The sequence below is a fragment of the Oncorhynchus masou genome, chromosome 22 (assembly GCF_036934945.1).
Source record: "Oncorhynchus masou masou isolate Uvic2021 chromosome 22, UVic_Omas_1.1, whole genome shotgun sequence".
Classification (NCBI taxonomy): Eukaryota; Metazoa; Chordata; class Actinopteri; order Salmoniformes; family Salmonidae; genus Oncorhynchus; species Oncorhynchus masou.
The window spans coordinates 13,506,242-13,520,920 of NC_088233.1; the positions used below are offsets into that span (position 1 = coordinate 13,506,242).

The following is a 14,679-nucleotide window of genomic DNA, read 5'->3' on the forward strand; positions in this document are numbered from 1 at the left end:
CAATTTCTGAGGCTGGTAACTCTAATGAACTTATCCTCTGCATCAGAGGTACCTCTGGGTCTTCCATTCCTGTGGCGGTGGTCCTCATGAGTGCCAGTTTCAACATAGAGTTTGATGGTTTTTAGCAACTGCACTTGAAGAATCTTTTGAAGTACTTAAAATGTTCTGCATTGACTGACCTTCATGTCTTAAAGTAATGATGGACTGTTTTTTTGCTTTGCTTATTTGAGCTGTTCTTGCCATAATATGGACTTGGTCTTTTACCAAATAGGGCTATCTTCTGTGTACCACCCCTACCTTGTCACAACACAACTGATTGGCTCCAACGCATTAGTGGACTTTCTTTCCTTCCTTTTTAACTTTTAGCAAGGCACACCTGTTAATTGAAAGGCAATCCAGTTGACTACCTCATTAAGCTGGTTGAGAGAATGCCAAGTGTGTAAAGCTCTCAAGGCAAAGGGTGGCTACTTTAAAGAATTTCAAATTTTATTTTATTTTGATTTAACACTTTTTGCTTACTATTTAATAGGTTTTATGTCTTTATTCTATGATGTAGAAACTAGTGAAAATAAATAAAAACCTTGGAATGAGTAGGTGTGTCAACTTCTGACTTATTACTCTGAGACAAGTTATTCTGGGGGTTTTGGGCGCTCATTGCTTTTCCATTCTATGCTCTCATGACAGGGTTGAATAACGGGAATGCCCAGAGGGGCTGAAATAATGCGATTAAGTACATGTCATGGAACACCAAAGGGGTTAATAACCCGGTGAAGCGTAAGCGGGTGTTGACACACTTAAAAGGTTTGAATGCAAATATTGCATTTCTACAAGAGACTGACTTGAGGACTGGTAAGCATTTTAGGATGCGTAAGGACTGGGTTGGTCAAGTGTTCCACTCAAACTTTCATAGTAAATCAAGAGGTTCTGCTATTCTGGTTGATAAAGCTACTCCCTTTGTAGCTTCTGAGGTTATTGCTGATCCTAAGGGACGATACGTCATAGTTACCGGTGAACTGTTTTCTACCCCTCTTGTTTTGGCTTGTGTTTATGCTCCCAATTGGGATGACACAAGTTTAATTTCTTCCTTTCTGTCTGCTATTCCCAATTTAGATTCTCATTTGTTGATTTTAGGGGGGGATTTCAACTGTAAAATGTCCCCAGTTCTTGACAAGTCCTCACAAACAAATACAGGCCCATCTAAATGTGCCCTACTTATCCAATCCTTTCTTCAGAAATATGGTATGGTTGAGGCTTGGCATTTCCTACATCCTACAGATAGACAGTATTCCCTTTATTCTCATGTTCATCAAACATACTCCCGGATTGATTACTTCTTTTTGGACAAAACACGTCTGCCTAACCTTCGGCAGTGTACTTACGAGAGTATTGTTATCTCTGACCATTCACCATTAGTGCTTGAACTAGAGTTTCCCCAGCGACCTCCTATGTGTTATCAATGGCGTCTCAACCCCATTTTACTCTCAGATAAGGAGTTAGTCAATTTAATTTCTTCTGAAATCACCTTATTCCTAGAAACTAATTCAACATCAGGTATGTCCTGCTCTACCATATGGGAGTCTCTCAAAGCATACCTACGTGGCCAAATGATTTCTTATTCAGCCAACCAAAACAGAGTTCGCTCCCAGCGACTTCGGGACCTGAGCGAGTCCATAGCCACATTGGATGAGAAATATGCTACGGATCCTTCCTCTGATCTGCATAAAGAGCGCCAACTACTCCAATCTGAATTTGATGAGCTTTCGACCAGGCAAGCTGAACAGTTACTCTTGCGAGCCCGATACAAAGTCTATGAACAAGGCGACAAGGCCAGTAAACTCGTTGCGCATCAGATCCGTGAATCTGAGGCCTCACGTTTAATCCCACAAATAAGGACCCCGTCTGGTGCCACCACAGTTATACATAAAGAGATCAATGATCAATTTAAACAATTTTACTCTGCGCTATACACCTCTGAATCCCCTCAAGACCCTTTGCTGATTGAATCCTTCTTTAATAGCTTGAATATGCCTTCAATTGATACAGACTCCCATGACTGTCTAGAAGAAGAATTTACGCTTAAGGACATTGCAACAGCAGTGTCCGCAATGAAAAGTGGTAAATCACCGAGTCTGGACGGTTTTCCAACCAAATTTTACAGGACGTTTTCTGGTCTGCTTTGCCCATTCTTGTCTTGACTATTTGCAGAGTGCCTTAATACTTCAAAGCTACTGCCTAGTCTTTATCAGGCTTCAATTTCATTACTACTAAAGAAAAACAAAGACCCCCTGGAATGTGGATCATATCGCCCAATCTCGCTTTTAAACTGTGATTACAAATTCCTAGCTAAGCTTTTAACCATCCGTATGGAAGGCTTGCTGCACCAAGTAATACACTCTGACCGGACTGGCTTTGAGAAATAGGCATTTATTTTTCAATATTAGGCACGTTATGAATATACTGTACTCCCCAGCTTTGGAGGACCCGGAGGTGGTGGTCTCACTTGATGCCGAAAAAGCGTTTGACCGCGTTGAGTGGGATTACCTAACAGCTGCCCTTTATAGATTCATTCAAATTCATTGCGTGGATAAAGATTCTTTATTTTTCCCCCATGGCTTCGGTACGGACTAATAACTTGTCCTCTGACTATTTTCCCTTGCACCAGACAGGGTTGTCCACTCTCCCCCTTGTTGTTTGCTTTGGCAATCGAACATCTCGCCATTGCACTACGCTCTAATGATGCCATTCAAGGTATAATCAGCGAGGGCTGGGAGCAGAAAGTCTCGCTATATGCTGACAACCTCCTTTTGTTTATCTCCAACCCCGATACCTCATTGCCACGAGCCCTATCTGTTCTTTAAAAGTTTGGATCAATCTCAGGGTACAAGCTGAATCTAGGCAAGAGTGAGCTTTTTCCGGTAAACAAGGCTGCTTTAAAGTGCTCTTCTACAAGTTCTCAGTTTAGGATTGTCCGGGATCAATTCACCTACTTGGGAGTAAAAGTGACAAGGAAATATTCAAATTTGTTTCAGGAAAACTTTGTTGCTCTAGCAGACAGCTTGAAACAATCTTTTACTTTTTGAAATTTGCTACCCCTTTCTCTTATCGGAAGGATTAATGTCATTAAAATGAATGTGTTGCCCAAATTGTTATATTTTATTTCAATGTTTACCCATTTTTATTTTAAAATCTTTTTATTTCACTGGATCAAACATTAATGTATTTTATTTGGGATGGCAAAGTACCACGGATTGGTAGAAAACATTTACAGAAGCCTAGGTCATTGGGGGGTTTAGCTCTACCAAAATTTCAGACATACTACTGGGCTGCAAATTTCAGAGCCGTTCTGTTCTGGCTGCAGACTGATCCTACTGGCCCTAGACCACTCAAGGTCCAGATGGAGTCTGAATTGTGTAAACCTGCAGCACTTTCCTTTGTGTTGTGCTCGTCTCTCCCAGTGTCCCTAGGCAAAAGGTGTGTCAACCCAATTGTAAAGCAGTCTCTTAAAATTTGGAATCAGTTCCGTTTAGCTTTTATCCTCTGAGGCTTTTCTCTATCAGGCCCAATCAATCAGAACATTTTATTTCCTCCATTTTTGGATGATGGGGCTTTTGGCATTTGGCACTCACTCGGCCTCTCCTCGCTAGCACAATTATTCTTTGATGATACATTTGCCTCATTTTCTCAGCTGCAGGAAAAGTTCAATCTCCCCCAATCCCACTTTTTTCGCTATCTCCAGACTAGAAACTTTGTCAGAGCTAACACACCTGGATTTCCCAATAGGCCTGCGAATACAGCTATAGAGAGCATCTTGGAGTTGAACAAGCTTCCTAGGGGCGCAATTTCAGATGTATATGCAATCATTAATGACTTACAGAACCCTTCTTTGGTGCCTTTAAAGACTCGATGGGAAAAGGATTTGGGGGAGGAACTTGGGGAAGACGCCTGGGAATCTGTGCTGCACAGGGGGCACTCGTCCTCTTTTAGCACTAGACACAGCCTCATTCAATTCAAAATGGTTCACCGTATCCACTGGTCGGGGGCCAAACTTGGAAGAATATTCTCTGATTTTGATCCCATCTGTGTCAGATGTAAAGTGGAACCAGCCACACTGTTGCGTATGTTTTGGGGCTGTCATAAACTGTCAGGTTTCTGGGAATTAATATTTAAATGTTTCTCTGATATATATGACACTGTTATAGATCCGTCTCCCCTTACAGCCCTTTTTGGAGTACTGCCCATGGGTACCCCCCTATCAAGAATCCAGTCGGACACTGTTGCTTATACAACTCTTTTAGCTAGACGGCTAATACTACAGAACTGGAAGATGGCAGCTCCCCCATCTTATAAATATTGGGTAAGAGATGTGTTGTGTTCTCTGAAACTAGAAAAAAATCAATTCACTTGGGAACCCCAAACTGTTTAATGAGACTTGGGCTCCATTCCGGTCTTACTTTAAATAGTCCATCCTCTGATGGCATTCCAATTAAAACTAAAATAAGTCTGTATTTGACCCCCCTGTGACTTAAGGGTTGGAGGAGCTTCTCTCTGTGTTTTTGTTGGGGGGGATTAAGGTCCATGTGCTTATTGATTGTGATCCGCGGATGCCTTGTTCATCTTGCCCGGGCAGAGACTGAAGTGTGAGCTTGTTTTTCCCAGTTATTTTTTCCATTTTGTTCACACCTACATTAATAATCATTCTATTTTTTTATTTTTTATTTTAATTTTGAAAGCATTGTAAACTTTATTTTTGGTCCAGTGGATGGTCGGTCTGTGGCCATGACTGTCTGTGAGTGGTTGCATTTCTCCACCCTTATCCCTTGACTGTTTACAGGAACAATGGTGAGGTGTTTGCTCTGTCCCTGTACTATAGATTGCCCTTTAACCTCTGTAGCCTTCTGCCTGGTGTGTTTAACTTGTCTAAAGTATGGTGTCTTTAAAGCTATTTTTTTATTTGTATTTTTTTTCTAGTTGAGTATATTATTTATATTGCCTTGTCTGTGTGTGTGTGTGTATAAAACTTAATAAACAGAGTTAAAAAAAATAAATGCGTTTGAACAAGTGAATAGGAATTAGTTAAATTTGAGCTGAGAGAATTTCAAATACGTTTTATGGTCAATTATTCAATGGCTGTCAATATTGCTGATTTTGATTTTTCGCATCATAACAATTGTCAGAGGAGTTGAACTTCAAGTTCCTACAAAATCATCTATATTCACAACAGCCCTATTTTCCTGACCGTTATTCCCTAGGTAGCACAAGTGTGCCACAGTGCAGTCACTTGGTACCCTTAATGTTGGTACACAAACCTGAAGTATTGTATTTAGGAACAAGATGTTCGTTCTCTTGTTTGAGTCCTTTACAGCATATCACACCCACAAGTGGTGTGAGCTTTCTCTAGCTCTTATTACCATCCTCTATCCCTATGTTGGCATAAGGTGGTTTTAACAACCAATTTCTATACTATGTTCAAGATTAGTCAATTAATCTCTTCTTAGACACTGACCGAACCTGGTACCAGAACTACATTCCTAGAGTGAAAAGTAATTTGTAGTTGACAGCAGGGTTGACTTGTATCTAATGCTAAAATCGTTTTGAATTGATGTCTCAACTATCCTCAATCAGTCTTTATGCATTTGAAGCTAATAACTCCCTGCCATATCTTTTGTCTTATTACAGGAGCGGAGCCACAAATCCTACCGGCCCCTGACGGTGCTCACCTTCCGTCTGAACTATCTCTTCAGTGAGTTGAGTTCTGCATCCTACCACCTGCTCAACGTGGGGCTGCATTCTGTGGTGTGTGTGCTTTTTCTGAGGTTCTGCCGTCTGTTCTTGGACAAGACCTCCAGCCTGGTTGCGGCCCTGCTGTTCGCTGTCCACCCCATCCACACAGAGGCCGTAAGTCTGTTGTTCTAGGATCAGATTAACTCTGCTGTTCACCCCGTCCACACAAAGGCTGGAAGTCTGCTCAACTGTTGGCACAGATCTAGGATAATCTTAATTTTAATGTCACGTGCACAAGTACAGTCAAATGCCTTTGTTGCCAGCTCCAAACCCCAAAATGCAGTAATCAATGTCAATGCGAAGCACAAAAAATAACAAGGTAGAACAAATCACACAAGAAATAGGAAATAAGGAAAACGAGAAAATAAGAAGCTATATACAGGGTCAGTTCCAATACCATATTTACAATGTGCAAAGACCCTGGAGTGATAGAGGTAAATACTATATGTAGAGGGGTAAGGTGACTGGGCTAGGATATATGATAAACAAAGTAGTAACAGCGTAAATTATTGTGTGTACAGTCAGTATAAATGTGTGACTGGGTAGAAGTTACAGGCCTTGGTTTTTCCATTTATATTTCAAGGTTGGACATTAACACGTTAGGCGCACCGATTGGTGTTAGTATGTTTTACACCTGTGCTGGTTTGTCATCTCGTTAGTCAGAAGGCGTTTCACCTGTGCTGCAGTTGTCTGGCCAGTGCTCCAGTTGTCTTGAGAGATGTGGAGGGCGGGTGAACACCTTTAGTTGTCGGTCCCTATTTGAGTTCTAAAACAATCCTTGATCTGATCGTCCCTGTTTTTCATTTCGCTTCACTTTTTGTTTTTTTCTGACAGTTTTTAAAATTTGGTGTGTTTTATTTTGTTTGCCACTTCTTGTGCAAATTTAGTGGGTGTCTTTTAAGTTCTAGTTTTTGTTGGTTTCAGTGGACACCCTCATGTTTCTTTCAGGACCTCTCTTAAAACAGTCAGTGACACTTTGTTTTTGATTTTCTTGCTGGAGAATATAACAAAAATGGGGCTCGTCCGGGATCTTGTTTCCCAGGAGTATGGTAGTCGCTCTAATTCCCTACACTGAGGCTCTGCTGTGCCCATATATTTGAGTGTTCAAAAGACACCTTTGTGGTAGTTTGTCACCCTGAGGGTTATAAGATTGGTGGAATCATTTTGAAAGTTGCATAAACACACACAGGCTAATATACACTGCTCAAAAAAATAAAGGGAACACTTAATCAACACAATGTAACTCCAAGTCAATCACACTTCTGTGAAATCAAACTGTCCACTTAGGAAGCAACACTGATTGACACAAATTTCACATGCTGTTGTGCAAATGGAATAGACAACAGGTGGAAATTTATAGGCATTTAGCAAGACACCCCCAATAAAAGAGTGGTTCTGCAGGTGGGGACCACCGACCACTTCTCAGTTCCTATGCTTCCTGGCTGATGTTTTGGTCACTTTTGAATGCTGGCGGTGCTTTCACTCTAGTGGTAGCATGAGCCTATAACCCACACAAGTGGCTCAGGTAGTGCAGCTCATCCAGGATGGCACATCAATGCGAGCTGTGTCAAGAAGGTTTGCTGTGTCTGTCAGCGTAGTGTCCAGAGCATGGAGGCGCTACCAGGAGACATGCCAGTACATCAGGAGACGTGGAGGAGGCCGTAGGAGGGCAACAACCCAGCAGCAGGACCGCTACCTCCGCCTTTGTGCAAGGAGGAACAGGAGGAGCACTGCCAGAGCCCTGCAAAATGACCTCCAGCAGGCCACAAATGTGCATGTGTCTGCTCAAATTGTTAGAAACCGACTCCATGAGGGTGGTATGAGGGCCCAACGTCCACAGGTGGGGGTTGTGCTTACAGCCCAACACCGTGCAGGACGTTTGTCATTTTCCAGAGAACACCAAGATTGGCAAATTCGCCACTGGCGCCCTGTGCTCTTCACAGATGAAAGCAGGTTCACACTGAGCACATGTGACAGGCGTGACAGTCTGGAGACGCCGTGGAGAATGTTCTGCTGCCTGCAACATAATTTTGCACGCCCAATTTTTCAGTTTTTGATTTGTTAAAAAAGTTTGAAATATCCAAGAAATGTCGTTCCACTTCATGATTGTGTCCCACTTGTTGTTGATTCTTCACAAAAAAATACAGTTTTATATCTTTATGTTTGAAGCCTGAAATGTGGTAAAAGGTCGCAAAGTTCAAGGGGGCCGAATACTTTCGCAAGGCACTGTAAATGTATGAAGGAGAATCTGCTCGTCATTGCAAAGCATTATGACATCAGTGGCCCTTGCTGATTCGAAAGCTGTAGTCATTTAGTCTATCTTGCTTTGGTGGAGGGGAAAGTCCTTCCGGAGAGGGAGGATGATGAAAAGGGTCGTACGAGTGGTAGAGTACACACCATAGACATGCAACTGCGAGAGGTAGAACCAAAGACAAATTGGGAACAACAGAAATTTGAGCTTGAACACAAGGGAAAGAGAATGTACAGCCAGAATAGAACAAGAAGATTGGTACATGCCATTAGATTAAAATAGATCTGGAAGTACTCCAAATCATGGCAGGCTATCTTGCTCCCTCAAAGTTTGATGTTGGTCGGAACAGCCGGCTTGTACCGCCTTTCAACGAAAAGGAGGTAGATGTACATTTCATTTTTGTGCGGATTGACACATTCCTAAAATGGCTGCAAGATCGTTGGTCACTGCTCCTCCAAAGTGTTCTTGTGGGACAAGTTCAGAAAGGGTACGCTGCTTTATCTCTTGATCAGAGTTCAGATTATGACACTGCTAAAGTTGCTATCCTTTGAGCTTATGAGTTGGTCCCAGAGGCATACAGACAACAGTTCTGTCAATTACAAAAGACAAAATCACAAAGCCATGTTGAATTAGCAAGGGAACAAGTATGTCTTTTTGATCGGTTGTGTGGTTCTCAAGAGGTCAAGGACCTTAAGGATTTAGACACTCGTACTTTTCTAGCAGTTCAAGAATTGCCTTCACAAAAGGGTTGCTACCTATGTTTATGAGCACAAGGATCTCACTCTTGAGAAAGCTTCAGTCCTTGCAGATGAGTTTGTTGACACATAAATCTACCTTCTAGGGGTGGGCAGTATCCAGACACCAACAAAACACACAAAAAACAGATGAGCATGCTTTGTAATGTTTTAAAAACAAATGTATTACTATGCTGAACTAAAATATATAAATGCAACATGTTAAGTGTTAGTCCCATCTTTCATGATCTGAAATGAAAGATCCCAGAAAGTTTCCATGTACACAAAGCTTATTTCTCTCAGATTTTGTACCCAAATTTGTTTACATCACTGTTGCGAGCATTTCTTTCCCAAGATGATGCATCCACCTGACAGGTGTGTGGTATATCAAGAGGCTGATTAAAGAGCATGATCATTATGCAGGCGCACCTTGTGCTAGGGACAATAAAAGGGCCACTCTCAAATGTGAAGTTTTGTCACACACTATGTCACAGTTGAGGGAGCATGCAGTTGGCATGCTGACTGCAGGAATGTCCACCAGAGATGTTGCCAGAGATCTAAATGTTCCTTTCTCTACCATAAACAACGTTTTAGAGAATTTGTCAGTACGTCCAACCAGCCTCACAACTGCAGACCATATGTATGAGGTCGTGTGGGCGAGAGGTTTGCTGATGTCAACGGGTGAACAGAGTGCCCCGTGGTGGCGGTGGGGTTATAGTATGGGCAGGCATAAGCTACGGACAACTAACACAATTGCAGCTTATCGATGGAAATTTGAATGCACAGAAATATCGTTACGAGATCCTGAGGCCCATTTTATTTTTTAAGGTACTGTATCGATGACCAACTGATGCGTATCTGTATTCCCAGTCATGTGAAATCCATAGATTAGGGCCTAATTTATTTCAATTGACTGATTTCCTCATGAAGTCTAACTCCGTAAAATCTTTGAAATAGTTGTTTTATATTCAGTATTCTGCCCTTGAGTTGCGTTCCCATGCAAAACTAGACAGATAGCTAACAACTAAATCTTCAATAAAACTCCCAAGGCGTGACTTTTCTTGAATGAATATATTGAAAACGTTTTATGTTGTGAAACTGCAAAATACAGAAAAGAATATACTTTAGTATTCAATTCACACCGACATACTGTAGCTGTACATTAAACATTTGAAGTTGCATAAATACAATGCACGCGCTAAGGTACCATGCATCTGGCATGATGCCAAACCACATAGCTAATTGTTAACCATATGGTGATTGGCTCCTTTCATTACTCTAATGTATAACCTCCTATGTAGAATAACAAAGCATATTACACTAGAAACAGTAACAAAACTACAGTATTGTATATTTTACAATTCGTTTGCATGACGCATGAGCAAAGTAATACAGCTAACGACATACATTAAAGGCATTGCAATTTGTGAGTAAATGCAACCAACATTGATATGTAAGCAATTCTATCAATAACAAGATTATCATCATTAGCTAAATGCTTGAATCGAACTTACAAACAAATATTTTTCCAAGGCTGAAGCGTGACTAGAAATAACTACATTGAAAGATCTGCACTGTAGCGTTGTTTGTAGCTGCTTCTATGCGTGCAAAACAAATTCTGTACTTCCTGTTTGCGTCATCTTTCTAAGTACCAGAAAGCGCCACTAGGGGGCAAATAACACCATTGAACACAATGAAAATCCAATTTAACCATTGTAATAAAATAATCTGTTACCTTCTAACAGGATGGCAACACATTTTGCTTCAGTATAAATTGCCAAGAACCACAAGGACAAAGTCTCACTTCAGTAGATTTTAGTTTCAAGTAAATTATGCCAACTTTTATGCCTGTCCGCAGCGCTTCTAAAAATCTTTCTTTCACTTAGTTCTTCAAGAGCACACAGCCCTCAGCCAGGGAGTGTTGCAGCATGAGGTGGGTTGGCTATATAGGGTTTGTTCTTTGATCTGGTGCGATTTAATTGACTCTTCAGCCCCCCGACAATCAGGTCTTTATGGTAGAATGGCCAGACGGAAGCCACTTTTCAGTAAAAGGCACATGAAAGCCTGCTTGCCAAAAGGCACCTAAAGTACTCTGACTATGAGAAACAAGAATCTGTGGTCTGATGAAACCAAGATTGAAATTTGCCCTGAATGCCAACTGTCATATCTAGAGGAAACCTGGCACCATCCCTACGGTGAAGCATGGTGGCGACAACACCATGCTGTGGGTATGTTTTTCAGCAGCAGAGACTAGGAGACTAGTTCGGATCGAGGAAAAGATGAACGGAGTAAAGTACATTGAGATCGTTGATGAAAACCTGCCCAGAGCGCTCAGGGGCGAAGGTTCACAATGACCCTAAGCACACAGACAAGACAACTTAGGAGCAGCTTCGGGACAAGTCTCGGAGTGTGCTTGAGTGGCCCAGCTGGAGCTCAGACTTGAATCCAATCTAACATCTCTGGAGAGACCTGAAAATAGCTGTGCAGCGATGCTCCCCATCCAACCTGACGGTGCTTGAGAGGATCTACAGAGAATATTGAGAAACTCTGCAAATACAGGTGTGCGTAATACCCAAGAAGACTCAAAGCTTGTAATCGCTGCCAATGGTGCTTCAGCAAAGTAATGAGTAAAGGGTCTGAATACTTGTGTAAATGTGGTATTTCAGTAATTATTTTGAAGATTTGTCATTATGGTATATTGTGTAGATTAATGAGGGGAAAAAACAATTTAATACATTTTAGAATAAGGCTATGTAAATTGTTTTGAAAAAGTGAAGGGGTCTGAATACTTGCCAAATGCACTGTGGGGCACTGAATTTCATTATTGGTGAGTTTTGACCTTTACAAGTATACGTGAAACCATGCAAGTCTGAAGAAAGAACAGTACTGGTTCTCCATCAGCATGCTTACATGCTGTGTCTGTGGATTTTGAAGTCGTTAGGGCAACGGGCCTGCCTGCTCTGCTCAGAGAAGTGGGAGGAGCAGCAGACTGCCGAGAATGAAGAGCAGGAATAATGCAAGGAAATCAAGATGGCAGTGGCAGCTGTATAGATAACACATCCAAAGCACTTTGACTTCTCAAACATGGCAGAAAGCTAGCACAATATGATGCCCAGTCACCTTAATATTTCAGCCACTTACTTAGATATAAAGTTTAACACAACCCCTAAGTTTATCTTGTATTCTGTGTTTTTCATGTAGGAAAAAAATCTAATGCATGAGAAATCTTGCTGCATTTTGTAAATGCAGATCTAAAAAGCTTCTTATTGTCATTTCTGCTGGGCATCAGACTCATTTTGTGCTTCAGTTGCACTAAACTGATAGACCGAAACATTAGAAATATGATGACCATGCATCGTTTCTGCAAAAACATAGCCTTTTCATTGTAAGCTAATTTATTTGTGTTGCTGCCATCCAAATACCGTTGCACTTCTGTTATCTAATGAAAATGAAGCTATTTTTTGTCCATTGTGTTGCAATAATGTACACTACCTTTCAAAAGTTTGGGATCATTTAGAAATGTCCTTGTTTTTGAAAGAAAATCACGTTTTTTTGTCCATTTTAAATAACATCAAATTGATCAGAAATACAGTGTAGACATTGTTAATGTTGTAAATGACTATTGTAGCTGGAAACGGCTGGTTTTCTTATGAAATATCTACATAGGTGTACAGAGGACCATTATCAGCAACCATCACTCCTGTGTTCCAATGGCATGTTGTTAGCTAATCCAAGTTTGTCATTTTTAAAGGCTAATGGATCATTAGAAAACCCTTTTTCAATTATGTTAGCACAGCTAAAAACTGTTGTCCTGATTTTAAAGAAGCAATACAACTGGCTTTTAGACTAGTTGAGAGTCCCAGAGCATCAGCATTTGTGGGTTCGATTACAGCCTCAAATTGTCCAGAAACAAAGAACCTTCTTCTGAAACTCATCAGTCTATTCTTGTTCTGAGAAATGAAGGCTATTCCATGTGAGGAATTGCAAAGAAACTGAAGATTTAGTACAACGCTGTGTACTACTCCCTTCACAGAACGCAAACGGGCTCCAGCCGGAATAGAAAGAGTGGGAGGCCCCAGTGCACAACTGAGCAAGAGGACAAGTACATTAGTGTCTAGTTTGAGAAACAGACGTCTCACAAGTCCTCAACTGGCAGCTTCATTAAATAGTACCCGCAAAACACCAGTCTCAACGTCAACAGTGAAGAGGCGACTCCGGGATGCTGGCTTTCTAGACACAACAATATGCCTGCCCATTCCACAACCCCACCGCCACCATGGAGCTCTCTGTTCACACAACGTCATACACGTGGTCTGCGTTTGTGAGACCGGTTGGATGTACTGCCAAATACTCTAAAACGATGTCTGAAGCAGCTTATGGAGGAGATATTAACTGTCAATTCTCTGGCAACAGTTCTGATGGACATTCGTGCAGTCAGCATGCCAATTGCTCTCCCCCTCTAAACTATGCCATTGTGGTGTTTGACTAGACTGCACATTTTAGAGTGCCCTTTTATTGTCTCCAGCACATGGTGCACCTGCGCAATGATCATGTTTTTTAATATTTACTACACCTGTCAGGTGGATGGATTATCTTGGCAACGGAGAAATAGATGCTCAGTAACGGGGATGTAAACAAATTTGTGCCCAAAATTTGAAATGTTTTCACGTGAGGGAATCATTTCTGGGATCTTATATTTCAGAGCATTTAAACATGGGACGAACACTTCACGTTGCGTTTTATATTTTTATTCAGTGTATTTTCTTTGAAGGAAAACTATAGTTGCATGCCCCTGATCACTCTTGGACCCCCCCACACACACACACACACACACAGATGTTGAATATAAATATGACACCTGTCAATACCCAGCTGGACTCACCTTCTCCCACTTTCTCCCGTTGTGCTATTTTCAAACCCGTGACTGGCTCAACTGTTCTGAGGAACTTTTTAAGCTTCATAATGTAAAATAATGTGACAGGTGAACTGATGAAGGCGATCTGCTTCATCTTGTAACGCATTTAACTGCAGGTATTTAATTTGTTTTTTTCTAGAATGCCCAAAGATAAGGATCTTCAGAAAACAAGTGGCAAATCTGTTATGCAGCCGGTGAAGATACTGCAAAACACTGGGGCAGCCCAGGGGGTGTTTTGTCTTTGTGTGATGCTTCAGCAACTAGTTACAGTTTGTTAGTACAAGGTGTGGGAATAGGTTGCATGGAAGTTCCTTTTGCATAAGGTGGAACTCGTCTGATCTTGTTTCTGGTTCCGTTGTCTTTGGAGTGAGGCCTAGTCTAACAGGGAGAGGAGGGCATCTCATTAATTTTCAGAAACAATTTGGATAGAGGGAAGGTTGTGCCAAATCCTGTCGTTTGTAAGGAACCCAGAGTAGAGGAACCTGATGGATTATCAGATAATTACCCTAGAGTGTTCCCAGCGTGTGCCGTTACATGTGCTTTGTCTCAGAAAGTCGCCGGAAGCAAGTTTAGTGTTGAGGATGTCAGCGATCCCACCATGATCGATCTGTCTGAGACGTCTTTGTTCCAGATTTCGATAAACCTCCTGAGTTAAACTCTCATTTGAAAACCCCAAAGGTGAGCGTGTTTGTAGGACCAGAGAAAGGAGGATCCCTAAAGTTGACAGTTTGATGTCTAGGAAGCAGCTGATTGCTGAACAGTCTCCCATCTTCTTGCTGAGATTCATCCAGAGGGGTTCGTATTTTGTGGGTTACTTTGACAGATGGTGTTCTCGTGAGGAAATGGCTTTCTCGTGCCACTTCTGGGCAAGACGAGTGGCCCAGTGTATCTCAAATTGTTGTTCCAGTTACACTTCGAGAAGAGATACTGAGGTTGGCTCACTATGGTAGTATGGCGGGCCATCTTGGGGTCAACAGGACTTATGACTGTATCTTTCA

General features: G+C 41.6%; 1 protein-coding gene across 1 annotated transcript in view; it reads left to right on the plus strand.

Moving 5' to 3' along the window:
- The window catches only part of tmtc3 (transmembrane O-mannosyltransferase targeting cadherins 3), a 128,825-nt gene that overhangs the window by 9,105 nt on the left and 105,041 nt on the right, over positions 1-14,679 (plus strand). Inside the window, exon 3 of the mRNA XM_064929340.1 lies at positions 5,677-5,895. Coding sequence (XP_064785412.1) covers positions 5,677-5,895 — 219 coding nt within the window. The remainder of the gene's footprint in view (positions 1-5,676; positions 5,896-14,679) is intronic.